At 42.4% G+C, this 23,470-nt stretch overlaps 1 protein-coding gene across 6 annotated transcripts in view; it reads right to left on the minus strand.

The window, feature by feature from the left end:
* Positions 1-3,084: 3,084 nt before the first annotated feature.
* LOC138447719 (zinc finger protein 271-like) overlaps positions 3,085-23,470 on the minus strand; it is a 308,054-nt gene continuing 287,668 nt past the window's right edge. For 5 of the 6 annotated variants that reach the window (XM_069604034.1, XM_069604020.1, XM_069604028.1 and 2 more), the window contains one exon: positions 3,085-15,857. In XM_069604034.1, coding sequence (XP_069460135.1) covers positions 14,248-15,857 — 1,610 coding nt within the window. In that variant the 3' untranslated portion in view covers positions 3,085-14,247. The remainder of the gene's footprint in view (positions 15,858-23,470) is intronic. The other variant, XM_069604059.1, reaches the window with a different exon arrangement.

The raw sequence follows: 23,470 nt of genomic DNA on the forward strand, positions 1-23,470 counted from the left end.
TTACCCTGTATGTTGGCCCTACCTGGCTTCTTAACATAATTTACCAACAAGTGTTAATCACGCTGCAAAAGGCATGATAGCCATCAAATGTGCCAGAAACCCAATTAATGTTACATAAGATCTCGTTAGTACAGAGACCCATTTGTTAAAGAAAGTATACAATGTGTGCCAACATTTAGAAACATTTGATAAGGTGTGTACAGTGACAAGAATTAGTTTTAACCTATTGATAATTGAAAGGCAAGCATAGTTGAGAAAAACCAACGGTATAAAGTCATGATCAAGAAATATTACTGCTTACCAAGTACTGTGTTCTAGTAAAATCACGACTATAACAGAAAAATAAAAATAAAACTAGGACGACCACTTGATTGGGGTCCAGAGCAAACAGTCAAGTCAGGAACTCTAAAAACGTCCGCAGGCAAACCAAAATATTTAAGTGCACACTAAAACAAGGGAGGCCTGGACCATTGAGAGCCCTTCTGAGAAAATGATGGGGCTGCATGGAAGCATGTTCGCACAAAAAAGTAGGCAACACACATGTGTTATAGGCTATTAGCAGCTGAAAAGAGACCCAGCAAAGGCCCAATTGGTAAAATCAAACCCAAAGAGAACTGTGGTAGGGACTCTGGCTCTTAATAGAAGTAGCCAAGCTCACTCCTGGACCTTTGTCTGATTTCTTTTTCCCTCTCCTATGTGACCGTGGGGTCTTTAGGTCATCAAGGACCATAATCTTCTGTATTATGGATCAATCGCAAGCATCACACACAGCGTCGACGAGAGTTTGAAACCAACATCTGTCTCCAAAATGTGTTGCAGGGCTTCAACCCTAACCTGGAACGTGTGTGGGGGCGTGGGGGGTGAGTGGGAAGAGACATGATCCAGTATGAAAAAGATTAAATAGTTCATCAAAAAACTAGTGTCCGTAACCTCAGAAAAAATGAACTAGGATTAGAGGACTCCCGTGACTACATACATGTAGCAAGGACGACCCGCCTGCCGCAAGTATCCCTATGACACAGTGACATTTTTGCAGAGTTGCCCGAGGCCACCTGGTACCTCAGAGACACCTTTCCGAACCGGTTTGTGCCTGAATGACATTTGAAAAGATGAGGAATCTGTGGGGAGAAGGAACACATTAAAATGTCCTTTTTGTGATTTGTGCTATGTAATCGGAGAGATGCATCATTAGTTGATATTATACAACCAAAGTTTTTAGTGACTTTTACGGCCCTAAATGCAGTAAGAAAATGATTACTAGGAAACAAACAAAAAAATACAAAAAAATAGCAAAACATCTAGGATTCCAAAATTGGAATTTTGAAAAGGCCCCAAAACACAAAAGGGGAATGGAGGCAACTGTTAAGAATGTGAATAAGAGTGTGGGGCTGGATGATGCACAAGGTCAGGGCATGAGGTAAGACCCCCCAAAGGGAAAGAGTACATTTTAAAAAAAGAAATACAAATTTTAAAAAAAGACAGCTAACAAAAAAGCCCAATTCAAAAACTCTTTATAGATGCAAATATGGAGAACAGGGTTCAGAAACTGATTCCCAAGTTGATGCCAGACCAATTTGCCATGGTCTAGCAGGTTTGAAAGAGATATATTCTATTTTGACAATGTGCCCACAGCAAATGACACAGGAACAGTACAAGAAATGCAAGTCATTACAACAACATGGTGCTAATTTGAAGAGAGTGGTTCTCAGGATGCGTTTTTTGACACTGCTATCTGTCTCAGGTGTCCTTAATACCAATTGCATTAATTGCCACAGGCATGTAACTTCGAAACACTTAGTCAATTATGCCCCTTATTTGGAGAGGCCATGGAAGTCCTGAGAATGATAAAATCCCAGCCTTTTAGATATGAATGCTCAGAAAAATGTGGTAATTAATTGTGCAAATATAATGTGCTTTGTGTGATGTGGTTGGGTACCAAATATAATTGAATAGACGGACCAGCAAACCTACTCGCGTCATCTAATTAACAGTTGCCAAGTTATGATGAGACTCCCGGTCAAAAGTAATCTGGGGCGGGGAGAAAAAAAGAGGGTAAAAGCATGTTGGTACAAAAAGTAAAGTTGAGTAAGGGAGAGCGCATGTAGGCGAGAGTGAGTGATCACAGAGAAATAGCTCCCCGTGACCAACATTTAAAAAAATTCTAGGTAACCGAAAACACAGATAAATGTACAGAAAAAAAACGAACAAGTTTTAAAAAGGCATAAATAAATTAGGAATTCAATGGATGAAAATGAAAAACAATATGCACATGTAACGCTGGCATCAGGATTTGAACCGAAAGCTGCATGGAATATTTTAGTCACAGACACGTCATAACCGCTGATTCAACCTGCTGAAGGAACTCCTCCGACTTAAGTGTATTCACAAATCACATATCGACATTTATAGGTCACAAACACATTCGAGGCTCCTACCCATTAGATTTGCACATAACTATTACACAGGTCATTCAACAGAATCCACTAAAATATTAAAGGGCTGCAAAACCATTTGATGTATGAACTGTTCCAAAAACGAGAGAAAACGGGAAAGCAATATATTTTGCTCATTTTGGGACAAGTATTACCAAATTCCACTACTCTAAGCTTCAGTAGAAATGCAAAAATGTGTAACGTTTTGAAGAACATCTAAAAACCATGGGCCACATAACCAGTGGGGCGGTGCGGGTAAAATGCAGCTGTATTACCGTATACGGCCGCATTACCGGACCACACAACTATGAGTTTGGCCTAACGTTGGTGGATTCGCCTCCAGCTATGAGCTGTAAGTAAATTCACCAGCTTTCTGCCAAATTACTGCGGTGGAATTACAGCTGCAGTAATTCCACCAAAAGTCCCCCATAGAGTACTACGGACTAAAACAAAATAGGCACTTACACTGCCACCACCACTTGTAATCCGGTGGTAACACCACCGGACCAAATGGCGGTAGCGGTAATACAGCTTGGTGGTATCTGAGAGTATTTACTGCTCAGATACGAACAAACTCGTAACAAGCCACAATGTCTCTCATCCATGAAATATTCGGGTTTTGATAAGAAACAGATAACATCACAAAAAAAAATTAAAAAAGGATATTGTATTTTTATTTGTTGACATAACCGTAAAAATATGAACCATCAACAAATGGCATGTTTAATGTAATAGAATACATCATCTGGTTATTGATACAAACGATACTATGTGATAAAATAAATAGCCTACAACAAAAAAGGGCTTGCATACATGGTTCCAAGTAGTGAAGGAAAAGGAGGGGTCCTTATTTAGAAATGGTGAATTCTACGCCCTGGATGCTAGATTTCAACAACAAGCATGACATCTGAAAAAAATTATTTGCTTTAGAGCAGGGGTCAATTCACATACCATACTCAGATGTGTTTCCAACACTTAGCAGTTTAAAGGGTCTTCCACAAAAGTACATTGACAAAACAAGCATGTCTTTTTCTGCGAAAGAACATTTATGCATGTTTTATTGCTGGTGGGGATATACATATTTTGATTGTTTTATGCTAAGGAACGAAAGTGGGATCCTATTACTATTGGGCGAAGAGTTAAAAAAATAGTATTACTTTCAAGGAAAAAAATCGATGTGTGCAGCAGCCTGTCAATCTCCACATTCTGCACAAGTCTGTGGTCGAGCTAGTCGAGAAGGGTTCACAAGTTTGAAGTGCATAAACAGAAAATATGGCCTTCTGATCAAACTTGATAGATTTGCAGAAATAACCACTTTAACTTGAGGCAATGCATGTCTGCGTGTGTTTTAAAAGTATTTATATACACATGTTAACATATTATACTATTATGTATCCACTTCTCAAGTGGTCACATAGTCAAAGTTAGAAAACAGATTACATCACATACCAATGCTAAAAATGAACCAATCTGCATGAAATGTGATGGCCAAGCTGGGCCCGAATTTGATTGTGCTAAAATGGGTGCACATTGGTTCACAAAGCACCTAGCAAAGGACGAATGTTTAGAAAAAAGGATTAGTACAATAAAAGTCAATCAGGAACAGAGCTTCTGTGTGTGCGTTGTATAGAGGCGAGGTAGGCTATGGGCTGAGAATCAGAGAAGGCAAGGGAGGCAGCGCTTCACAGTTGCAGGGACGGAAACATCAATTTTGGGGTCACTAGAAGCCGACATGCTGCAGACTATAAACGTGGATTTTATCAACTTTTTCCACATCGTGTTAACTTTTTATGGTGCTGGTATCCTTCTCTGTCTTATTGCCAGCTGCAGTCAAGGGATCACCCCTCGGGATGCCTGCTCTATACAAGTTCCTATAAAACGTATTAAAAAAATCATTGCATAGGGGTTGACTGTATAACAACCTCTTTTAAAAAAATATATATATGCACTGCTTAACTGCCAAATTAGACTGAATATATAAAATTTACAACCATATATACAAGCAGTGTAAGCTCAACCCTATATTTCTATTGTGGAAATGCAAATTTCTCAAATTTTCTTTCAAAAAGCCTGTGAAGGTCTCGGAGTTTGTTCGAACAAGTACAATATATCACCATCTAAAGCCCTTTTATGTATGAAACAGCTATTTCACAGTCACCTATATATTTGCATCGACCGTTTCTTAACATTTTCAATTTGTGTCCAACTGGTTCTTTTAGTGACTTGAATCACAAAGAATGCCCTGGTATTACAATTTAAGCTTGAAAGGAACACTGCATAAAATTATATGATTAAGAATTCACTGCAGCACTTCTGATTTGCTATGTGTTCTGATTCACAAACCCAGTCTAAGACCAGGTGCTCAGAGGGTAGATACACTGATAATATTCAGTTTCTACTACAAGTACCTTTTGTTTTTTACCTTTTATGTTCTGAACAGTTTTACCTGCATTAGACTGCTTCTCCCTCCCTTTGTTCCAAGCTAACCACACACAAAACGTGTGTGGAAATAAAATATAATTCTCGTTTATAGGGGTTCAGTTACAAATCTGTACTTTATGAACCACAGCTTTCTGAGTTGTCCTGCAGTTAACACAAGTCATATATAGCATTGGCATTAGGTCATCGAACTATCTTGTAACACAATTATGGTCATTGCTATTATATCCGTCGATTGAACACTTCCTCCCTCCAGTCACCTATCTCTTACACCCTGCAGCCTCAAATACCTACGAAATGTTCTGAAACAGAATTTCTTGAATGGCAGCCCCAAATTCATTAACTACACTCTTAGATTCAGGATTTAGGGTATTTCGTATATCTTGCCTGAGTCTCGCATATCTGTTTCAGCAGTCTGTTTCACAGGTTCTTACAAAAAGTCAGACTTTACTGAAGACATTTTTCAGGGACACAGCAGCCAATTTTTAAAGAGGTCCATCCATGCTTAAGGGTTTCACCAATGACCGAGACGCGCTGCAATGCCATATCCATCAAAACACTTTTGTGAACACCTGAAGAGATCAGAATCTTTCTTTCAATCATACCACGTGCATTGGTTGAACAACAATTCCGATAATGGGGCGCACCTTCCAAAAACAGACATACATTATCAAATAAAAGACATGAACAAAATCTCTAATTACATAGAAAGTGACAGGCAAGATTAAGATTTTCCAAATATGTTAAAATCATTTCTAAAATAAATGACTTTTTAGGCTCGCAAGGAGGGAACTCCCATGACATTTCAGAATAAAACAAATATGTTCATTACTATGTGAGAGGCATCTGAAACCAGACATCTCCCAGATGAAAAGAACAAATACAGCCCTTGCATGGCCATGCTCACTTGCTTCCCCTTTTTAACATGCCCTTCCATTGGTTCATGAAATTGCCGTTTAGCCTTTTCATTGAATTTAAAAGTAACAGAATACTGAGATGGAGCAATTCACTGAAATTAGAAATGGTGACAGAAAGGGGTTTCCATGCAGGCTACCGATGGGGCTAGAAGGACTTCCAGTTGAGGTTTACTTGAAAGGGCATGTCAGCTTCTAAATAGAGCATGCAAACACGGCTACAGTGCTCTCAGTTACTTTGCAAGTATATGCTATGCAGACACCAAATGTATTCCCACCCAACTGGCCAATAAACCAACACAGTCAGACTGACGCCTTTAAATGCACGTGAAACTATTGATAAAAGGGTAAAAGGTTCAAGCCCACTCCAAACGGCTGAGGGGCGGTCCCATTTAATAAAATTACACGCCATGCTTCAAGTAAGTAAGTAAATATATATGACTTGCTTGCATTGGTCCCTAAAATTGGGGGAACGGTCCTTATCACAAGTGGAAATGACCCCTCCTCGAGGTTTATAAGGCTACTAGCTCATAGTAAGTAGTAAAAACAATAAGGTTTTCATAATTGTGCTGATTAAGTAAAACTTAAATAACTAGGTTGTCTCTATATACAATAAGCATTTTGAATGTACATTTCGCTGAACTGGAACAGTTTTAACATGAGCTTGGTTTAGGTGCAATAATAGAGTAAACCGGTTTTCTTGACAAAAGTAAAATCATTGTTCCGTATTCTAGCTTTCCCTTTGGTGCGTTAAATTAGGTTGGAGTCATTTGTTGAAAGGCATCTTGAGGGAAACTGCATTGCTGTTTCTTGAATGTAGAGAAATGCTTTCTTTCGTTATCCTCACGGATTCTGGTCAGAATGTCTGCAATGCAATCAATACCAGTAGTTAATGCCTACATTCTGCATATTCTCAAAGGCTTAGGGGAAACTGCTTTGCTGTTTCTTGAATGTAGAGAAATGCTTTCTTTTGTTACCCTCACTGGTTCTGGTCAGATTGTCTGCAATGGAATCAATACCAGTAGTTAATGTCTGCATTCTAAATATTCTCAAAGGCTTAGGGGAGGTAAAAAAATTACCTCCAATTCGCAGTAACACCTTTTAACCTTAAAGTTCTGGCTGGTTGTGATGAATAGAAAACCAATAAAATAAGTTATTCCTAAGAGTCTTTTTTTCCCTTATAACTGTGCACTTTATTTCAGTGGTCTTAAAACATCTGAAAACAGCCAGATAGTTGAGATGTTAAACGTGAAAAAAATATACGAACCAAAACTAGGCAGGCATTGAAAAGACAATAATAGAGCTGGTTAAGTAGAAAATTAAGTTTACAGTATTATTTCCTCCTGTAAAAAACTAGACGGTCATTAGGAAAAGCAAAGTATGGTCTACATTTACAAAGCCTGACTTATTAGCTCTGCCAATACTTTATTTGTACAGTAGAGTTGCGAAAAGGAGGATGCAAAAGGGCGGGGAAGAGGGTGGATAAATCAAAAGGCAAGACAACGATGCAAAGTGGGATTAAGCTCATCGCCAAGGCAGGCTCTTCGAAGTCGAGTCCACGAAAGTCCAATCCACCGTTTTCCAGGATTTAAAAAAAAATAAAAAAAAATAAATAAATTTCAATACAGCGTAATCTAAATGGGAGCCATGTACATAGTCAGTAGTTAGCCTAAAAACCTGATGTACCTCTCAAGGAACGAACATGGAGGCTTCCGTTCTAAGATCTAGCTCTTAGATCGCCATAACCAAAAATAGAACTGTTACAAAATAGACAACCACAGGTTTTGGAAATAGGTAAAATTGCTCTCTCACTTTTCAATCCTTAGTGTCATTTTGGTTGTTTCATAAGGTAGTGGAAGAGGAAATCCATAAATCAGATTGCTCAGGGCTACCGATTAACCAGGGGGCTTCCCAAAAGATGTACATTGATCCAACTGTCGTGATAAGGTCACCAAAAAAGGGCATCAAACTGAACAAAAGAATGCACTTCCTTGCCGAGGAAGGAAACATTCCTGGGAAGCCACTGACCTAGATTCATTTAGAGGCTGGATACTAGTAAAAGGGGCCATGCTTGATAAGTCAACAATGCACATACTATTAAAAGAAGCAAGAACATTTTGATACAGTTTGCTGTATCTTTATTATGTGTATATGTATTTTAATATATTGAAAATAGTCATTCTTTTCTGTCAAATTGAATGTACATGAGATCACTGAGGATATCAGTATAGTCACTACAAATAATTGGAGAATTAACATTTAATAATAAAATGTATGTGTTACTTACATTTTTCTAACAAATAGATTATGTGTTCAAGTGTCGTCTAATTATTTCCCAAAGACCAAATAAAGAATTGCCCCAGGGCACTTAAAACCAGCATGACCGAGTTATCTAAATTCTTTCCTCAGTGTGGACACCTGGAATTATGTTAATTAGAATAGGAGCAGGACTTTGGGACTAAGGAGACTGTGTGTGTGTCCTTTGAGCCTAGGAGCACTCGTTGCTGGCTTCTAAGCACCCCCCCCATCCAGACATGGCTTTCCAAGGTTTTTCGCCTTTTGTATTTTAAATATTAACTCTTAGCACCTAAAGGTATGTTTCAATTCAATCCAAGACCTGATGAAACCAGTTGAAGAAAGCTATTTACTAGGGAGGAAAGTGATCCTCTGAAAGAGAGCAGGAGAAACCTGAGCACAGTACTCCCTTCAGACCCAGTGTCACATTTCCACCCACCTTGATCCCCTCCTATAGTGGGGCTTTCTGCCAATAGCTTTGGGACCCTGGAGTTATTATTTCTGAACAATGACAAGTGGTTAATGTGTGAATAAAACAGTTATTTGTTTTCCAAACTTTGTGACTCATCCTTTGTTTATTCTCCCCTGTAACACAAACAATCAACCAAAGTGTGGAATATGGCAATCCATATATGATGGACTGGCTCCAATTAATCCTTACACAAAACAGATCCCATTAGTAAATTGACCCAAATAACCTCTTTCTACTTCCCCGCCCTTGCATTCCTCCTCACTTTTATGCACTATCCCCCCAGCAAACTAAGGTCTGAAGTTCCACGGGTAGGGGCAAAAATCCACCACAAACAAGGGTCAGACTCTCTGAAACTAAAGTGGTGATTTGGAGCAGTAGAAAAGTAGAGTAACATAACATATACCTGGATAGTAAGCACAAACCATCAGAAACCCTGAGCTTCCAGATGCAAATATCTTTTTCCACACAGAATCCAGTTTTAATTACTCTCTTTCTTTAAGGACGCTGAGAAAGGCAAATGCTTTGTTTTTCCAGAGGCAATAGGGTCTTGAGGGAGCAGGGCCTTTAGAAATTCTGGCTCCCTAAGAAGCGGGTCTGTTTTTTTGCCTTGCAGCAAGAACGTAAGCGAAAGACAACCTCACAAGATGTCCTGATGCTGTTGATTTTTGGAAACTCCCACAAAAGACCTTTGTGTGTAGCAATGTAGAGTAACAGGTTATCTGCCGCAAAACTCATCATCTGTATCAAAAACAGCAAAGGGGTTATGAAATCACAGATAGCCTGACACTTCCCATTAGCTTTCGGTCTGTACCAGGTCATGAGCTCTTCTACCTTCACTGACCCTTACAGATTCCATCTGCACATGGCCATGCCGAACACCATCCTCCCCTTGCCAAATCCCACCATCCCATTACACCACAAACAACTCCTGTACGCGTCAGATGGCCAGCATCGGTGGAATGCCTGCATGGGAAAACGAATGCCTACCAGGTGGGCATGTTATGCAGACGTGCAAAGGCGGTGGTGTCCTGCCATTTTCAAATGTGTTGGCATTCTGTCTAGCGAGCAGGGGGTGGCATGATCCCACCCGCCACTACTTCTTCCACAGGTTAAGGAGACTATGGCCTCCCTTGCTTCGATAGTGTTGTTCATGCTAGGCGAAGATTTGAATGAGCATTTATTAAGACACAAAAACAACAAATTTGTAGACATTGATGCCCTGCAACTATGCGTTTTTTTGGTCAATTGGAGGATTTTCGGATTGGCCTCTGAAATCTAGCTTCAAACCACCCTATTTTAAATCTACTGTTGATGCTTCAGTAAATGTTTTAGGAATACTTTATATCTGTAAGCACCTCTAACTTTGTAGCAAAATAATACATTTTCCTTTAAGACTGACACGAATGTTTACATTTTTAGATCGAGTATTTTCTCTCCCTTATATTACCTACCTTCTCTTCACATACTTGTTTTCACTTCTCTGCCTGAAAAAACCACTTGATGGCCTCCCTTTAATAATCGTTGATGCTCTGTCCCTTTTATTCTTTTGTTTACATTTTTTACACCGCACAACTTTTTTCCGAGTGAGATGCATATTGTACACGGATACAGAATCAATTTATGAAGTAGACAAAGAACGAGGAAGAACTGCATTTGGAATTGCACATTTTTTACTGGCTCCCAATTGCCTCATCATTCAGGGTGGCTTTTTTCTATCACCTGTGACTCCATAGGCATGCATTTTCTTGTTCTTTCATTGGATATATTTCTTTAGTTATTTGTTGACCAAAAGTGAAGGCAGTTATTGCAACCATTAGTTTGCTTTGTGTTTTAATCAAATGTTACTAATGAACAGATGCACTACTATCAATCACCACAGTCTGTTCAAGCGAAGCAGTTTAGTCTTAGAAATGCGTAATGTAAAGTAATACAAAATTGCTTAGCAACTAACAGGTGTCAGGTTGTACAAAATCGTCCTTTGCTAGATGCTGATATTTAATAAGACATTATCTTTATTAGAATGTTTTTGTGCTAACCTTAATCGTCCTTATTACATAAGCTAATAAGCACACCACGATCAACAAGGAAATCATATCAGGCATACCAGAATATGTCTACCTCGGGCAGGCAGAAGGCTTTTTTAAATGAAATGTGTATACAAATGTACTCACAGTAGCATGAAAATAATATAGTCCGATAATACATTTTCTTCCCACTCAGTCCATGCTGCTTTTTCTTTCAGTGATGCAGATCTACCTGCCTAATTTTGCATCTTAAATGTGGGGCATCACAATTTGCTTTAACAAAGTAAAGAAGAGATACTGGTTACATTGTGGGGGTTTGCTCTGTAAATGCTTTATAAAGATACCTGGTGTGCAAAAGTACCGTTTAGAGGAGTGGTCTTCAAACAGTGGGGTCTAAAGGCATATCAATGAGGTGCAAGATCCCCAGGTTAAACAGCACAGCAGGTGATCAGTGCCAATTAAACAAAGAGTTTGTCTGGGCCTCAGACTCCTACTGGGAAAAAAAGAGGGGCCTGCATCGTACAGTCCCTTTTGAGCTGGGTTGTGAGAAATGTGAACGGAGAAAGAGGGGAGATGGAAAGAGAAAGAAACAAGACAGAGACAAAGTGAGACATTGCAGTAGATGTAGCAACAGGAATAGGATCTTGGGGGTTGATGGCAGCAGAGGGAGCACAGAGAGCAAGTAAGGAAAAAGAGAGATGAGAAAGTAAGACAAAATAACAACTACACTGAGGGCTTTAGGAGACCGCTAGTATAAAGAGTGTGAAAGAAATCCGAGGCATAAAGAGGAGAGTCATGTATAATGAGAGGAAGAAAGGGGAAATATAAACAAAAACCAACAGGTAGTGTTTGAGAAAATCAGGAGAAAGAGAAGAAAGAACCAAAGTTAGGTAGGGTGTGAGTGAAAGGGAGGGAAAATAATAAAACGGTAGAAGAGAGACAGTGGGGCAAAGGGCAGACAGAAATGAAGGGTAGACAGGAGGAGAAACAGACGAATGGGGAGAAAAATGACTGGCAGTGGCAGAGTGAATAAGAAAATGCGAGTGAAAAGAAGCAGGGAGTGAAAGACAAAGACGCAGTGAATAGAGGAGAGGTAAGATGAGGAAAACCTAACTTTCAACTATACCAATGTTAGGCAGGGGTAGACCAGTCAGTCCTGTTTTTACTTTGCATTCCTGGACCTGTATTCCTGTATTGGTAATGGAAAGAATCTATAACCACCACATTACAAAGAATAAAAAAAGAGCTTGGTGGGTTACACCTGCCTGGTATCGATCTGGTGGGAGATCTAGGAAAGAAGAGGAGAGTCTGAAAAAAACAAAGAGGGTAGATGGAAGAGACATTTGGAGGGACATATGGAAAGAAAGCTAACAAGCTGCCTCTTCAATGCGAGTGATGGATGCACTGCTTATGCACCGCGATGTATCTCCTGTTTAAGTGGCGCTTGCACTGTTACCTGTGATGGCCATGTTCTCCGAGTGCGAGAGAAGCTTGCAATGCTACTGCTTCCTCTATACCTGCTTTGCTCAATTGGCTAGAGAGACCCTGCTCTTCTGCTACTTCCCAATGATGACATCCAACAAAGCAGAATCATATGTTTGAGGTTGCTGTTGGTACTCTTGTTCAGGGGGCTTGAGTAGCAGGTCGGCGCTGGACTATCCATAGGGTGGGATCAGACAGATGGGCAGTCCTCGATAGGAATTCTGCAATCCCTCAAATTGTTCTACTGATAGCTGTACGGATTTGTTGACTTGTCATGGCAGGCTTTGTGAAAAATACTATCTGTAGTGCAATGCTTTAACACAAGGATAATATATTAGCCTCTCTGGTGCCTTTCTGTGCCACAAAGCCCTGCCATCTAGACATGAAGCCAGTCCCTAGCCTCCTACGTATTACCTTAGAGTCTTCTTGTACTTTGGATCTTGATGAAGATATCGTCAGCACATCAGGAAAATCTCCTCCTGCTGTTGTACATTCTTATTGCCAGAAACCATATTTTCGGATCCTTGAATTCACAACACCTAAGGGGACATTTTTAACACTGGTTGGGGAGAGACTGTTTGTACTGTTCACATTAGGAACCAAAGGAACGTCACCTAAACTGCTCTGATGAGTAGAGCAATGGACTGACCAGGGACCGAATTGGCAAATCCTATTTGACCCAGGACTGCCAGGATTCGTTTTCTGGTAGTGCACTATAGACAGACCAATTTCTGCTGGCAATAATTCACATGTTTTTGAATTATTTAATGTTTTTGAAGAGCACAAGGAGACAGATATGGCCAGCTTACTTAGGTTATGCCCTCCGTCCCTATTGTAGATCGACAAGAAACCATTAATAGTCTACTTCAACTGTCAGAAAAATGCTGACAGTCGAACAATATCACTTTTTAAGTTTATTATTTGGTAGTAAGGTATTTTTAATGCCGACATCATGGTTCCCAACTTTCTGCATTGTACTCTTTTCTGTTACTTTTTTCAAACAGTATGATTTATAAACTCTATATTTTAAAATAACCAGTCCGACACTTTCCTTTGATCACTGGACACGTTGCTATCCCTAGAATAATAACCCACTTAAATGTGTGATTAGTACAATATTATGCAAGTGCAGCCTACTCGCTTCACTGTAGAAACGCTGGTAGGACCTTCGTGAAAAGTCTGAATGTGCACTTATCTTCTAAAACGTTGCTTGCTCAATTAGAACATGTAAAGACAAACTTTAAAATAGGACAGCTTCCTCTTAAAACTGAGAATCCTGAAAAATGCTGTGTGGTTAATCTGTGAAAAAGGGCATGAGAAGTGGCAGGCCCAATTCCTGCCAGTTACTGATTGTAATTCTGTTCACCCAATCATTGCAGCTTCGAGTGTTCTGATGAAAAGCAAACACAAGCATTAAATATGCATATGTTAAAAACCTGGAGATGCATATAGTTGGAATAAACTGATAAACCATTCACAGGATAACACTATGTACTTCCTCAGCACTAAGGCCTCTGCCCACTGGAACAGTTATGTAAAATCTAAAAGCAGAAAGGCTAAAATGAGCACAGCATTTCTCCTTCCGGTGGATGTCTCCAGGTCATACACTGTGAAGGTGAGCAAGTAAAATGAGTTATTTTAGTCAATTTAAGCATGTTACACATACAAACTCCGTTCTAGCCTAGCTTCTTAAACGGTTTCGAATTTGATTCAAGGTGGTCCAGATTTTTTGTAAACAGCAGCATTATTTTATGTGTGGTGCTTTCTAAATCTGCCTTTGCTGGTAGTTCAGGTCAATGCAAACTGAAATCATTCAGCTTGGCTGAGTTCCTAAATAACCAAGCATTCTACTGCAGCCAATGTTCACTTTACCACATGTGTGTAGCATTCATGTACTGATCCCGGTTTCTGTAGAAGATACAGAATGTTCCAAGTATCCAGTACTTCCATGGTCTACATAAGCCTCACTTTAGCTTTCTCGTAGTTCATCCCTTTTCATTAGGTCCTCCACATGTTTTCCGTTACAGAAAGCATTGTTACCTCTTTATGTTGCAGCATGTTTTTTTGGGGATAACAAAAAAGCCAACAATGATAAAAATTCCAACGTTTCATCACAAGCTCAAAGCTTCTCTTGTGTAGGTTCTTGATTGTGGTGTGTGATGAGCAGAGGGAAGGTGCCGTCACAATAACTACATTTTAATGATTTTTCGCCCATGCAACCTCTGATGATGTCCTGTAAGAGTTGTTGACCGGGTGAAACATTTCCCACATTCAAAGCATGAGAATGGCTTCTCTCCTGTGTGTGTCCTCTGGTGTGTGATGAGGTCAGGTGAACGGAGAAAACCTTTTCCGCAGTCTTTACAGACAAATGGTCTCTCTCCTGTGTGAGTTCGCTTGTGCATTTGCAGATTGATTTCACGGCAAAAACTTTTTCCACATTCACAGGTGTACGGTTTCTCACCAGTGTGCACCTGTTGGTGAATGATTAGTTTGGATAAATGACAAAAACTCTTATCACATTGAGTACACGCGTATGCTCTCTGTACCCTGTGTACCTGTCGATGTGGAATTAATGTTGATAACCGGCCAAAGCTTTTACCACATTCGTTACATGTATAAGGTTTTTCTCCTGTGTGCACTCGCCGATGCTCTGAAAGATCCGACGAGCGGCAAAAGCTTTTCCCACATTCTTTGCAAGAATATGGTTTTTCTCCGGTATGTGTTCGCATATGAATAACCAAGCTTTGTGATCGAGCAAAATCTTTCCCACATACACTACATTTATATGGTTTATCTCCAGAGTGAACGCGCTGATGTGAGACTAAATGTGATGAGTGCCTAAAAGTCTTTCCACACTCGGTGCAAGTATAAGGTTTCTCTCCGGTGTGTATTCTCCGATGAGTGCACAAGGATGATGACCTATTGAATTTCCTACCACAATAATTACATGTATATATTTTCTCTCCTGTATGAGTTACTTGATGGGTGTGCCGGTGTGAAGAACGTCTAAAACTCTTCCCACATTCTTTGCATGGGAAGGGCTTCTCGCCTGTGTGTATTCGTTTATGAGCAATCAGGAGGGCTGGTCTGATGAAACTTTTACCACATTCACCACAGGTAAATGGCCTTTCACCCGTGTGTGTCCTCTTATGATAAAGTAAATGTGAGGAATGGCCAAACCGTTTTCCACATTCATTACATGAATATGGTTTCTCTCCAGTGTGCACTTGCTTGTGAGAGTTCAGGTGCGATGATGCTTTGAAGCTCTTCCCACAAATACCACAGACGTATGGTCTCTCCCCTGTGTGAATTCGTTGGTGTCTGTAAAAGTTTGATGACAGATTAAAACTTTTCCCACATTCATTGCACATGAATATTTTCCCATCTTTGTGTACTATGCGATGTGTGATTATTTCTGAAGCGGGTATGAAACCGTCTTCAAGGTCATTAGGTAGTTTCTCTGAAGTGTGAATGTTTTCATGCTCTGTCAGACTTGAGCTCTCGCTAAAACTAGCCCCAAATTCATTGCATATGTGCATTAGTTGGTCCTGTGTGTACGTTACTGCTTGCGTTGGCGTTTGTGTCTCAAATGAATCTGGTGAATCAATAAAATCTTCAAATTGGCAGATACCCTCAGACCCATATCTTGCTGGGCTTTTCTTTTTTCTTTGTGACTTTTTCGTTGTTTTTTCAACTTCTCTGTGCTCCGAAACCTCAAGAAATTCTGTTTTAACTTTTGACAAAAATGTCTTTGGTACTTCCTTCCTCTTCTTATTTAATTTCTTCCTCGGTCTAGTCTCTGTTGGATTTAAGGAGTCCAGACATTATTCATGAATTGAATAAAAAAAGCATACATTTCATAAATATTAGTTTTGCAATCTGCTTCTTTGAACATATTCATAACTTGATACAGATAAGTCTTAAAGAAAGATTACTTACCTGTAACCTAGTTCTCAAATGTATTTATTACTCAGAATGTCAGGTATGCTACCAGAAGGGACACAATTTAAGTTAAACAGGGATTTCACTTCCAAATTGAAAAAGTATAGCCGTTAACTGATAGGTCAACAAATATTGACTTTTCATTAAGAGACAAGGGAGATCATCTTGATCATACAGGCCTCCTCTAATAGAGCCAAGAAATAATAAAATACCATAACATGGATAGGGAAACACGAAGGTTGCTTTAAGTCTGCCTGTTAGAGTGCTCTCAGTGACTATGAAAGTTCAAAGGGCCAAGTACTCACTGTAGAGTTCGAAACTCAACCTTTAGATCACAAGTTAAAATATTTATATGGCCGTTTCAGCTCTTCGTGATTCTGTAGTCATTAAAATGTACACTATAGATTTGGGTAATAAAGACATGAAGACACTCAATTCTCATTAGCTTAACTACTGGTAATAAAGCAGTGAAGACAAATATGAGACTTAATTCTTATCTGAGAGATCCAAACTCAATGCACCTCGGGACTTCACAATGTGACACTCCGGTATGGGATGGACTCTGTCCAACAAGTCATAACCTGATGTTTAAATATCAATCTATCCCTGGCAGCCAGTCTCCAAATAAGATTTTGACCTGGGAGCACTTATTGCGCTTTTTTTAAAATTTGGAGTAAAATTACGTATTGTAGGGAGCAAAAAAAATAATTGCCATTCCCAATTGGGGTATTTTTAGGCAAGGAAAATATTTTAACTCTAAATCATATTCGTTTGTAAGCCAAACTTCTTTGTACCTAGTAATTTATGGAGGTTTCTCTTCAGATCAAGCAATGTTGCCACTCCTTCCTATGACAACGCTCTGCTGGTAAAATTGTTCCAAAACATCTATTGAGTTGGGTGGGTGATGAGGGGCCAAGCCTACTAGCTGTCTTTTGTTTGCTATCTTTGGTGAGAGTATTTAGACCGTTATGCCAATTGACTTTTGTACTGCACACATCACCAACGTAGTGGTCTTAAAGCATCAACCTTGTCCGTAAAACCAGACCGTAGTCTGTGGGGTGGAAAGGAAACGGGGAGGGGCACGAGGGGGTGCAGAAGATTGGGGGGGGGTGTTAAGCAGGAAAAGGCCAAGAGGGAGAAAGTCAAAACAAAACAAGGGAAATATAACATAAGGTTGGGTGATAGTGAATGCTGGGATGGTAGTTTGGTATTTAGACAAAAAAGGTCATGAAAAGAATAAACAACTGTCCATATTGAACAAGTAATTTACCCGGTCAGTTAGCAGTGCAAAATGTTGTTGGCAGTATTTAAAGTTCAAAATCAGGTATTTGTAATTAGTACTGCAAGGGGTCAAGAGTAAAAAGGGGGTTGGAGTAGTCCTATCGGTCCCTAGCCCTAAGAGGGGGGGGGGGGGGTCCCTGCCTCAACACGACTAAGGAGTGTCCTTGTCAGGATGGTAAAAATAAAGCATCCTCTGTCCCATGTCCAAAAACCCTACACTGATCCTTACATGCTAAACTAAATACAATATGTGAATGGGGACATCAATTGCTGAAGCGTAGCAAAGAAAATAAGTAAAGTTCTGCAAGGGGAAACTGGTCTTTCCCTTCCCCTATATTTTGCCTGGTTCTCCACAGACTTTCCGTTCCTCTTAAAAATAAAGTCACAGGGCCTCATTACACGGAAGGCGGTAAACCATGGTGCTATTAGCACCATGGTTGCCGCCGGTACCACCACGGAGAAAAGGGGAATTACCACCCCATTCCAAGGTTGGCGGGGTGGTAATTCCCCCTTTCTCCATGGCCCTTCCCCATTCCCATATTTGCCCCATAAGGCATAATGGGAATGGGGAATGAGCTAATTACGGTACCACAAATTGCGGTACCGTAATTAGCACCAAGATCCCTTTACGGGACCGAACTTTAACGGCTGGTCTACACCAGGCGTTAAGGTCGGGTCCCGCAAAGGGACCTCGTAGTAAGGCGGTAAGGGTTAACGGTCACCGGTACCCTTACCAGGGACTGTTAACCCTTACCGCCTTCCGTGTAATGAGGCCCACAATCTTTAGGCAAATGATTCTTCCCCTTTTCACTTCTCCAGCTTGTCCTCCACTGATGGATTAGGAACAAGTTACTTACCTGTAACTGTTCTCCATTATAGGTCTGGTATGGATTCACATGCTCATGAATATTCCCTGTTGGCAGGCCAGGAATCCTCGGTAAGAAAAGAAAGCAATATTGCTTTAAAAGCTTGAACATTGCCTATCGTCTCATTATCCAATCACTGGAGACGGGGGTCATAGTGCACCCATCCAATGACAATCACCTCCCCAAGTCCCGCCCCTGGAGGCCATTCTCTGATTCGAAGCATGTGAGGTACCAATATGAACCCAGAAGAGCCCCAGTGGGGAAGGAGGGAGGGTTAGCATGTGAATCCATACCAGACCCATGCTGGAGAACAACAATTACAGGTAAATAACTGGTTCCTTCTCCAGCATGGGGTCTGGCGTGGATTCACATGCTCATGCATACGATTATACAGCAGTAAACACATACACAACTACGGGAGGTGGCAAGACTCAACAGAAGTACAACACTTACCCCTGGAACAAACTCACCTCAAGCAAACAGGTTGCGCAACCCAGCTTGGCCGACTCTGGACTCCTCCCTGGAATCCCAGTCGACATAGTAGAACCTTGTGATATATGATGGGATATTTTATTTGTGTTGCGCTCATACACACGTGAAGGTGTGCGTACACTTCCATGTAGCAGCCCTGCAAATGTCCGGCAGGGGAATCCCAGACAGAAATGCTGTCGTAGCAGCGATGGCTCTGGTGGAATGAGCTCTAGGCTGACCCGGGAGTGGTCTGTTGGCCAGATGAGGACAGTGCATGATGCAGCCAGAGATCCACCTGCATATGGAGGCCTTAGAGAGGGCCTTTCCTTGATTCACAGGACCAAAGTTCAAAGAGTTGTGAAGTCTTCCAGAACCCTGCAGTGCGGGTCACATAGAAGTTCAAGGTATTGGCCACATCCAGCGTTTGCAGTGCCTGTTCAGCAGCTGAGGCAGGATTTCAGAAGAAGACTGGAAGCAACACTGGCTCGTTAAGGTGAAACTCCGATGGAACTTTAGGCACGAAGGACGGGTGAATACGAGGAACCACCCCAGCAGCCTGAAAAAGACACGTTTGGGCATTTGCAGGAAAGAGCTTTGAGCCCCCCGACCCGCCTGGCCGAGGTGATAGCTACCGGAAACGCTGTCTTCCAACAAAGAAACTTCAGAGGGGCTTGATGCAACTGCTCAAATGGAGGCCCCACAAGCCTGGTGAGGACGACGTTGAGCTCTCACGCAGGGGCAGTGGCTTTTACTGGAGGGAAAGACCTAAAGAGACCTTACATAAATTTCTTGACAAGTCTGGGGGACCACAAGGATGGCCTGCGTGGTGAGCGGGTGTATCGAGAGATAGCTGCCAGGTGCACCATGATGGAGACGTGTGCAAATCCAGCCTTGACAAGCGACAGTAGGTACGGCAAAAGTTGAAGAGCAGTGACCCGCAGAGGTGTAATGTCTTGTGACCTGCACCACACCGCGATTAGCTTCCACTTGTGGCCATGCCACGCCAGAGTAGATGATGCCCTGGCCTTGGCAAGAACAGTTTTACATTCTGCAGGAAGGTCATAGTGGCCAAACTCCAAGGCTGCAGGAGCCAGGCTGTGAGGTTCAATGACACCGGGTTGTGATGCAGAATGGTCCTGCATTCTCTGGAGAGCAGGTCGGAAAGAGGAGGCAGCCTGATGCCCAGGGCCACGGACAGTCTGAGCATGTCTGGTTACCGGATTTGACGAGGCCACGCTGGGGCGATGAGAATCATTCAGCATTGCATAGTTTCAAAGTGTCAATGACACGCAGCAGAAGCAGAATCGTACAACGTACAGGAACCAACCTTCCGAGCTGAGCGAGAAGGTGTCCCCCATGCTCCCTGGCTGGGGAAATCTGCTGACGAACTGTTTGCATTTGGAGTTCACTGCTGTGTATGAGAAACCACAGGGTGTCTAAATTTCTAGTCCCTGGGGATCTCTCTTTCCCATCGCCTTTGGATCCAGAACCTGAGGGTGGACCAGTGCGGGAGGATCACCTGGGTGAGGGGTTTCAGGGAATGGGGGTGAGGTAACCGATGGTGAGAACCGTGGTATTCCCCCCCTTTTCCGTACCCATGCCCTGTCCTATTTTATAGGATCCTTCAACATCCCAACTCACCCCCCACCCCCTTCTATACAAACACTGGGCCGAGGAAGAGGGCGACATAGTAAAGAGGCTAACACTTACATATCTCATTGCACTTTTCCTGCTAATCGGGTCAGGCAAAGTCAGACACTTGACTTTAATCACATACATCTGATACCCATTAGCTCTCCCCACATGGATAAAAGGAGGAACATAGAGACACACTCTGAGCTAGGTGGAACATGAGAAGGAGCAGAACTTCCGGGGCAAAGGCAAACTTATTGGAGCAGGACGACCGATCAAGGGTCTAAAGCAAAGGGTAGGGAAACCCTTAAAATCCCTACAGAAGGTCATTGCTTCCAAGAAACTGAGGGAGACGCAAAGAAAACCAAATCGCAGACAAGAAGAAACCTGTATTGTGTTTCAAGGATGCCAGCAACCCTCCTGGGTGAACAACAGAGTTTGGGTGAGGCTAAGCCTGTGGTATTAACCTTGACTCGGAAATGAAAGCCGCAGAGACCAGAAAGGAACGCGCTCAACCGGTGAAAGGCCAGTTTGTGTCAAATAAAGATTGAAGCCGCAACAGTGTATCTCACAAGTGAAGTGTGCGCACATGCACATGCTGATGAGACGCGAAAGAAAGCTAATCAGGGATGAACTTTTAAGTGGCTGATAACTGAAGCAGTTGATACAGAGTAGCGGAGTGGTCCGGCAAAAGGAAGTAGCCCACTCGAATGTTTCCGCAAAATGTGAATTTTTTGTTATAAAGTGGCAAAGTGAACGAAATCTGAAATGCATAATGGACAAGATTAATCCCAGCAAAAGGGGAAGTGAAAAGGTGAATGCTTTAAGAGAAAGATTTCTTTGAACTGTTGTGCTTACTACCAAGACGAAGAGACACTGGGGCGAGTAACATAAGAGTATGTGTTGAAGAGAAAGTCAAAGTGGTCCTTCGGAGGTCTATGGTAAAAGGCTCGCACATTTGAAAGTCTTCGACATCCTTAAAGGTCCGAGCACGACTGAGGGAGACCGGAAGTGTGATAAGTTAGGGGAAGCGAACCCTTAAAGAAAGTGTATTAAGCTTGGGGAAGTGCTGTGATTGCAAGGTCCGAGCCCGACAGAGGGAGAACTACATGACAGAGGGAGAACTACGTGAACATTTTGTTACACCCTGAAAACTTTTGGAACGCTGGAATAAGTGACTTTAACTTGGAAGACCAGGCAGGCCTCGATCCACGTTTTGAACTGCCTTTGTTTTGAGAACCTGAGCCAGAGTGTCATCCTGTCTATCGGCCGGGGAGGGGGGGTGCCTTTCTCCGTGCTGTCCAACGTGGGGAGGGCAGCCAACTCAGCTATCTTGATCCTTCATGTTATAACACTGATTTTCCTTTGCATACATATTCCCCTTTACACACTTTTTGTATGCGAAATAGGGCAGCTATTAGCTTTTGTTAGTATAGGCCATTTTGATTTAACAAAAATGGACTCGGACTGGGTTTTCTTTATTATTGGATGGTAGAGACTACTCCCGTCATAGCTGTAGGGCAAAATAGAGTTTCTCCAAACCCCAAGAATCTAATAAAGATTTTTAAAATGTATAACTCTTGTGTCTTGTGTCTGCGTCATATTTGTGATACCATGCCTCCCTTACATGTGGCAAACAGATCGATCTCAGGACTGCCCCATTGTTGGAATAGGTAGGACACTTGGTCCTGCTGCTTCTCCCATTCATGATCGGACTGTAGCTCCATGCTGAGGGTATTGGCTATAGTGTTCTTGATGTCTGCCAGGTGGAAAGGAATGAGAAACATATCTTGAAGAATCACCCAGTGCCACAGGGTCTGGGCTTCCAATGAGAGGGCAGGGGATCAGGTCCTGCCCTGCTTCCAGATGTAGAACATTGTGGTGGTATTGTCTGTGAAGATCCTCACTACTAGACCTTTTAGAAGAGGCAGGAATAACTTGAGGGCCCAGAACATGTCCCGAAGCTCCAGCATATAGATGTGCAGATTCTTTTCCTCCGGCAGCCAGAGGCCCCTGGCGTGATACTGACCGGTGTGCACCCCCCATCCGTCCAGAGTCATCCGTGGTGACCGTAGCTTGGAAGGGTGGAGTCTGGAATGGGGAACCCCGAACAAGGTGTGAGCGTGCTCCCACCATCTGATGGATTGTCTGAACTCCGGGTTGAAGGCAAACTGGTCTGTCCATTTCCCTGTGACCTGGTGCCATCGGGCGTCTAGAAACTCCTGTGAACGCCTCATCTGCAGCCTGCAGAACTGGATCAGATGGATGCGAAAGACCATTAGTGATTTGATTGGTTGCAGATTCCATTGCGGATAGCCGATTCACCTTGCCCAGGATGGCTCTCACCCTGTCCCCGGAGGGAAACGCCAAGGACGCCACTGTGTCTAGGTGGGCCCCCAAAAACAGGGCGTCCTGCGATGGCATGGTGCAAGATTTCGAATAATTGATGGAGAATCTGAGATCTGTTAGTAGGTTTATGGCTGCTTCTGTGTGTCCTAGCGCCAGGTCTTGAGAACGTGACCGGATGAGCCAGTTGTCCAGGTATGGGTAAACGTGTATGCCTTTGAGGCGCAGATGAGCCGCAACAGGGGCCAATCATTTCTCAAACTCCAGGGTGTGCCCCAGCCGAAGAATGTCTAGCACCCATTCACCAGTGGTGATGTCCTCCCACGTGTTGACAAAACTTGACAGACGACTTCCCGCTGGGGTGTGAAAGAGGGGGCCTGTGCCCTGGACCGAGTCAGGTTTGCTTGGTTGTTTGTTTCTTGCCTTGCGGGGTCAGTGACGCCGAGAGCCACTTCCAAAATCTTGCAACCGGCCCCTGTATGCTTCCTGCGTTGTGGAGTGGGAGGGCTGACGGTAGGAGGTAGAGTCATATTCTCTGACAGATCTTCCAAAGTTCCCCCTGGAGGACCGAAAGGAAGAGGACCAATGCTGTTGCAGGGTCCCTAGGGATCTTGCCGTCTCTGTGTCCATCTTTATTGCCGGCAGCGTCTCATCAACCACCTTCCAAAAGTGGTTGTCCTTGTCGAAGGACATATCCACAACCTTGGCCTGGAAATCTGGTCTAAAGTTGGTCGCCTTCAGCCAGCTTTGCCACCTGAGCACCATGCCATTACCCATCTGGCGGAAACACGAGTCTGCGACATCCATGGCCACTGTGATGGCATGGTCAAAGGCCACCTCTCCTTCCTGGAAAAGAGCGAGAGCTTCTGCCCTC

This window comes from Ambystoma mexicanum, chromosome 1p (genome assembly GCF_040938575.1).
Source record: "Ambystoma mexicanum isolate Mex_15411 chromosome 1p, UKY_AmexF1_1, whole genome shotgun sequence".
Lineage (NCBI taxonomy): Eukaryota > Metazoa > Chordata > Amphibia > Caudata > Ambystomatidae > Ambystoma > Ambystoma mexicanum.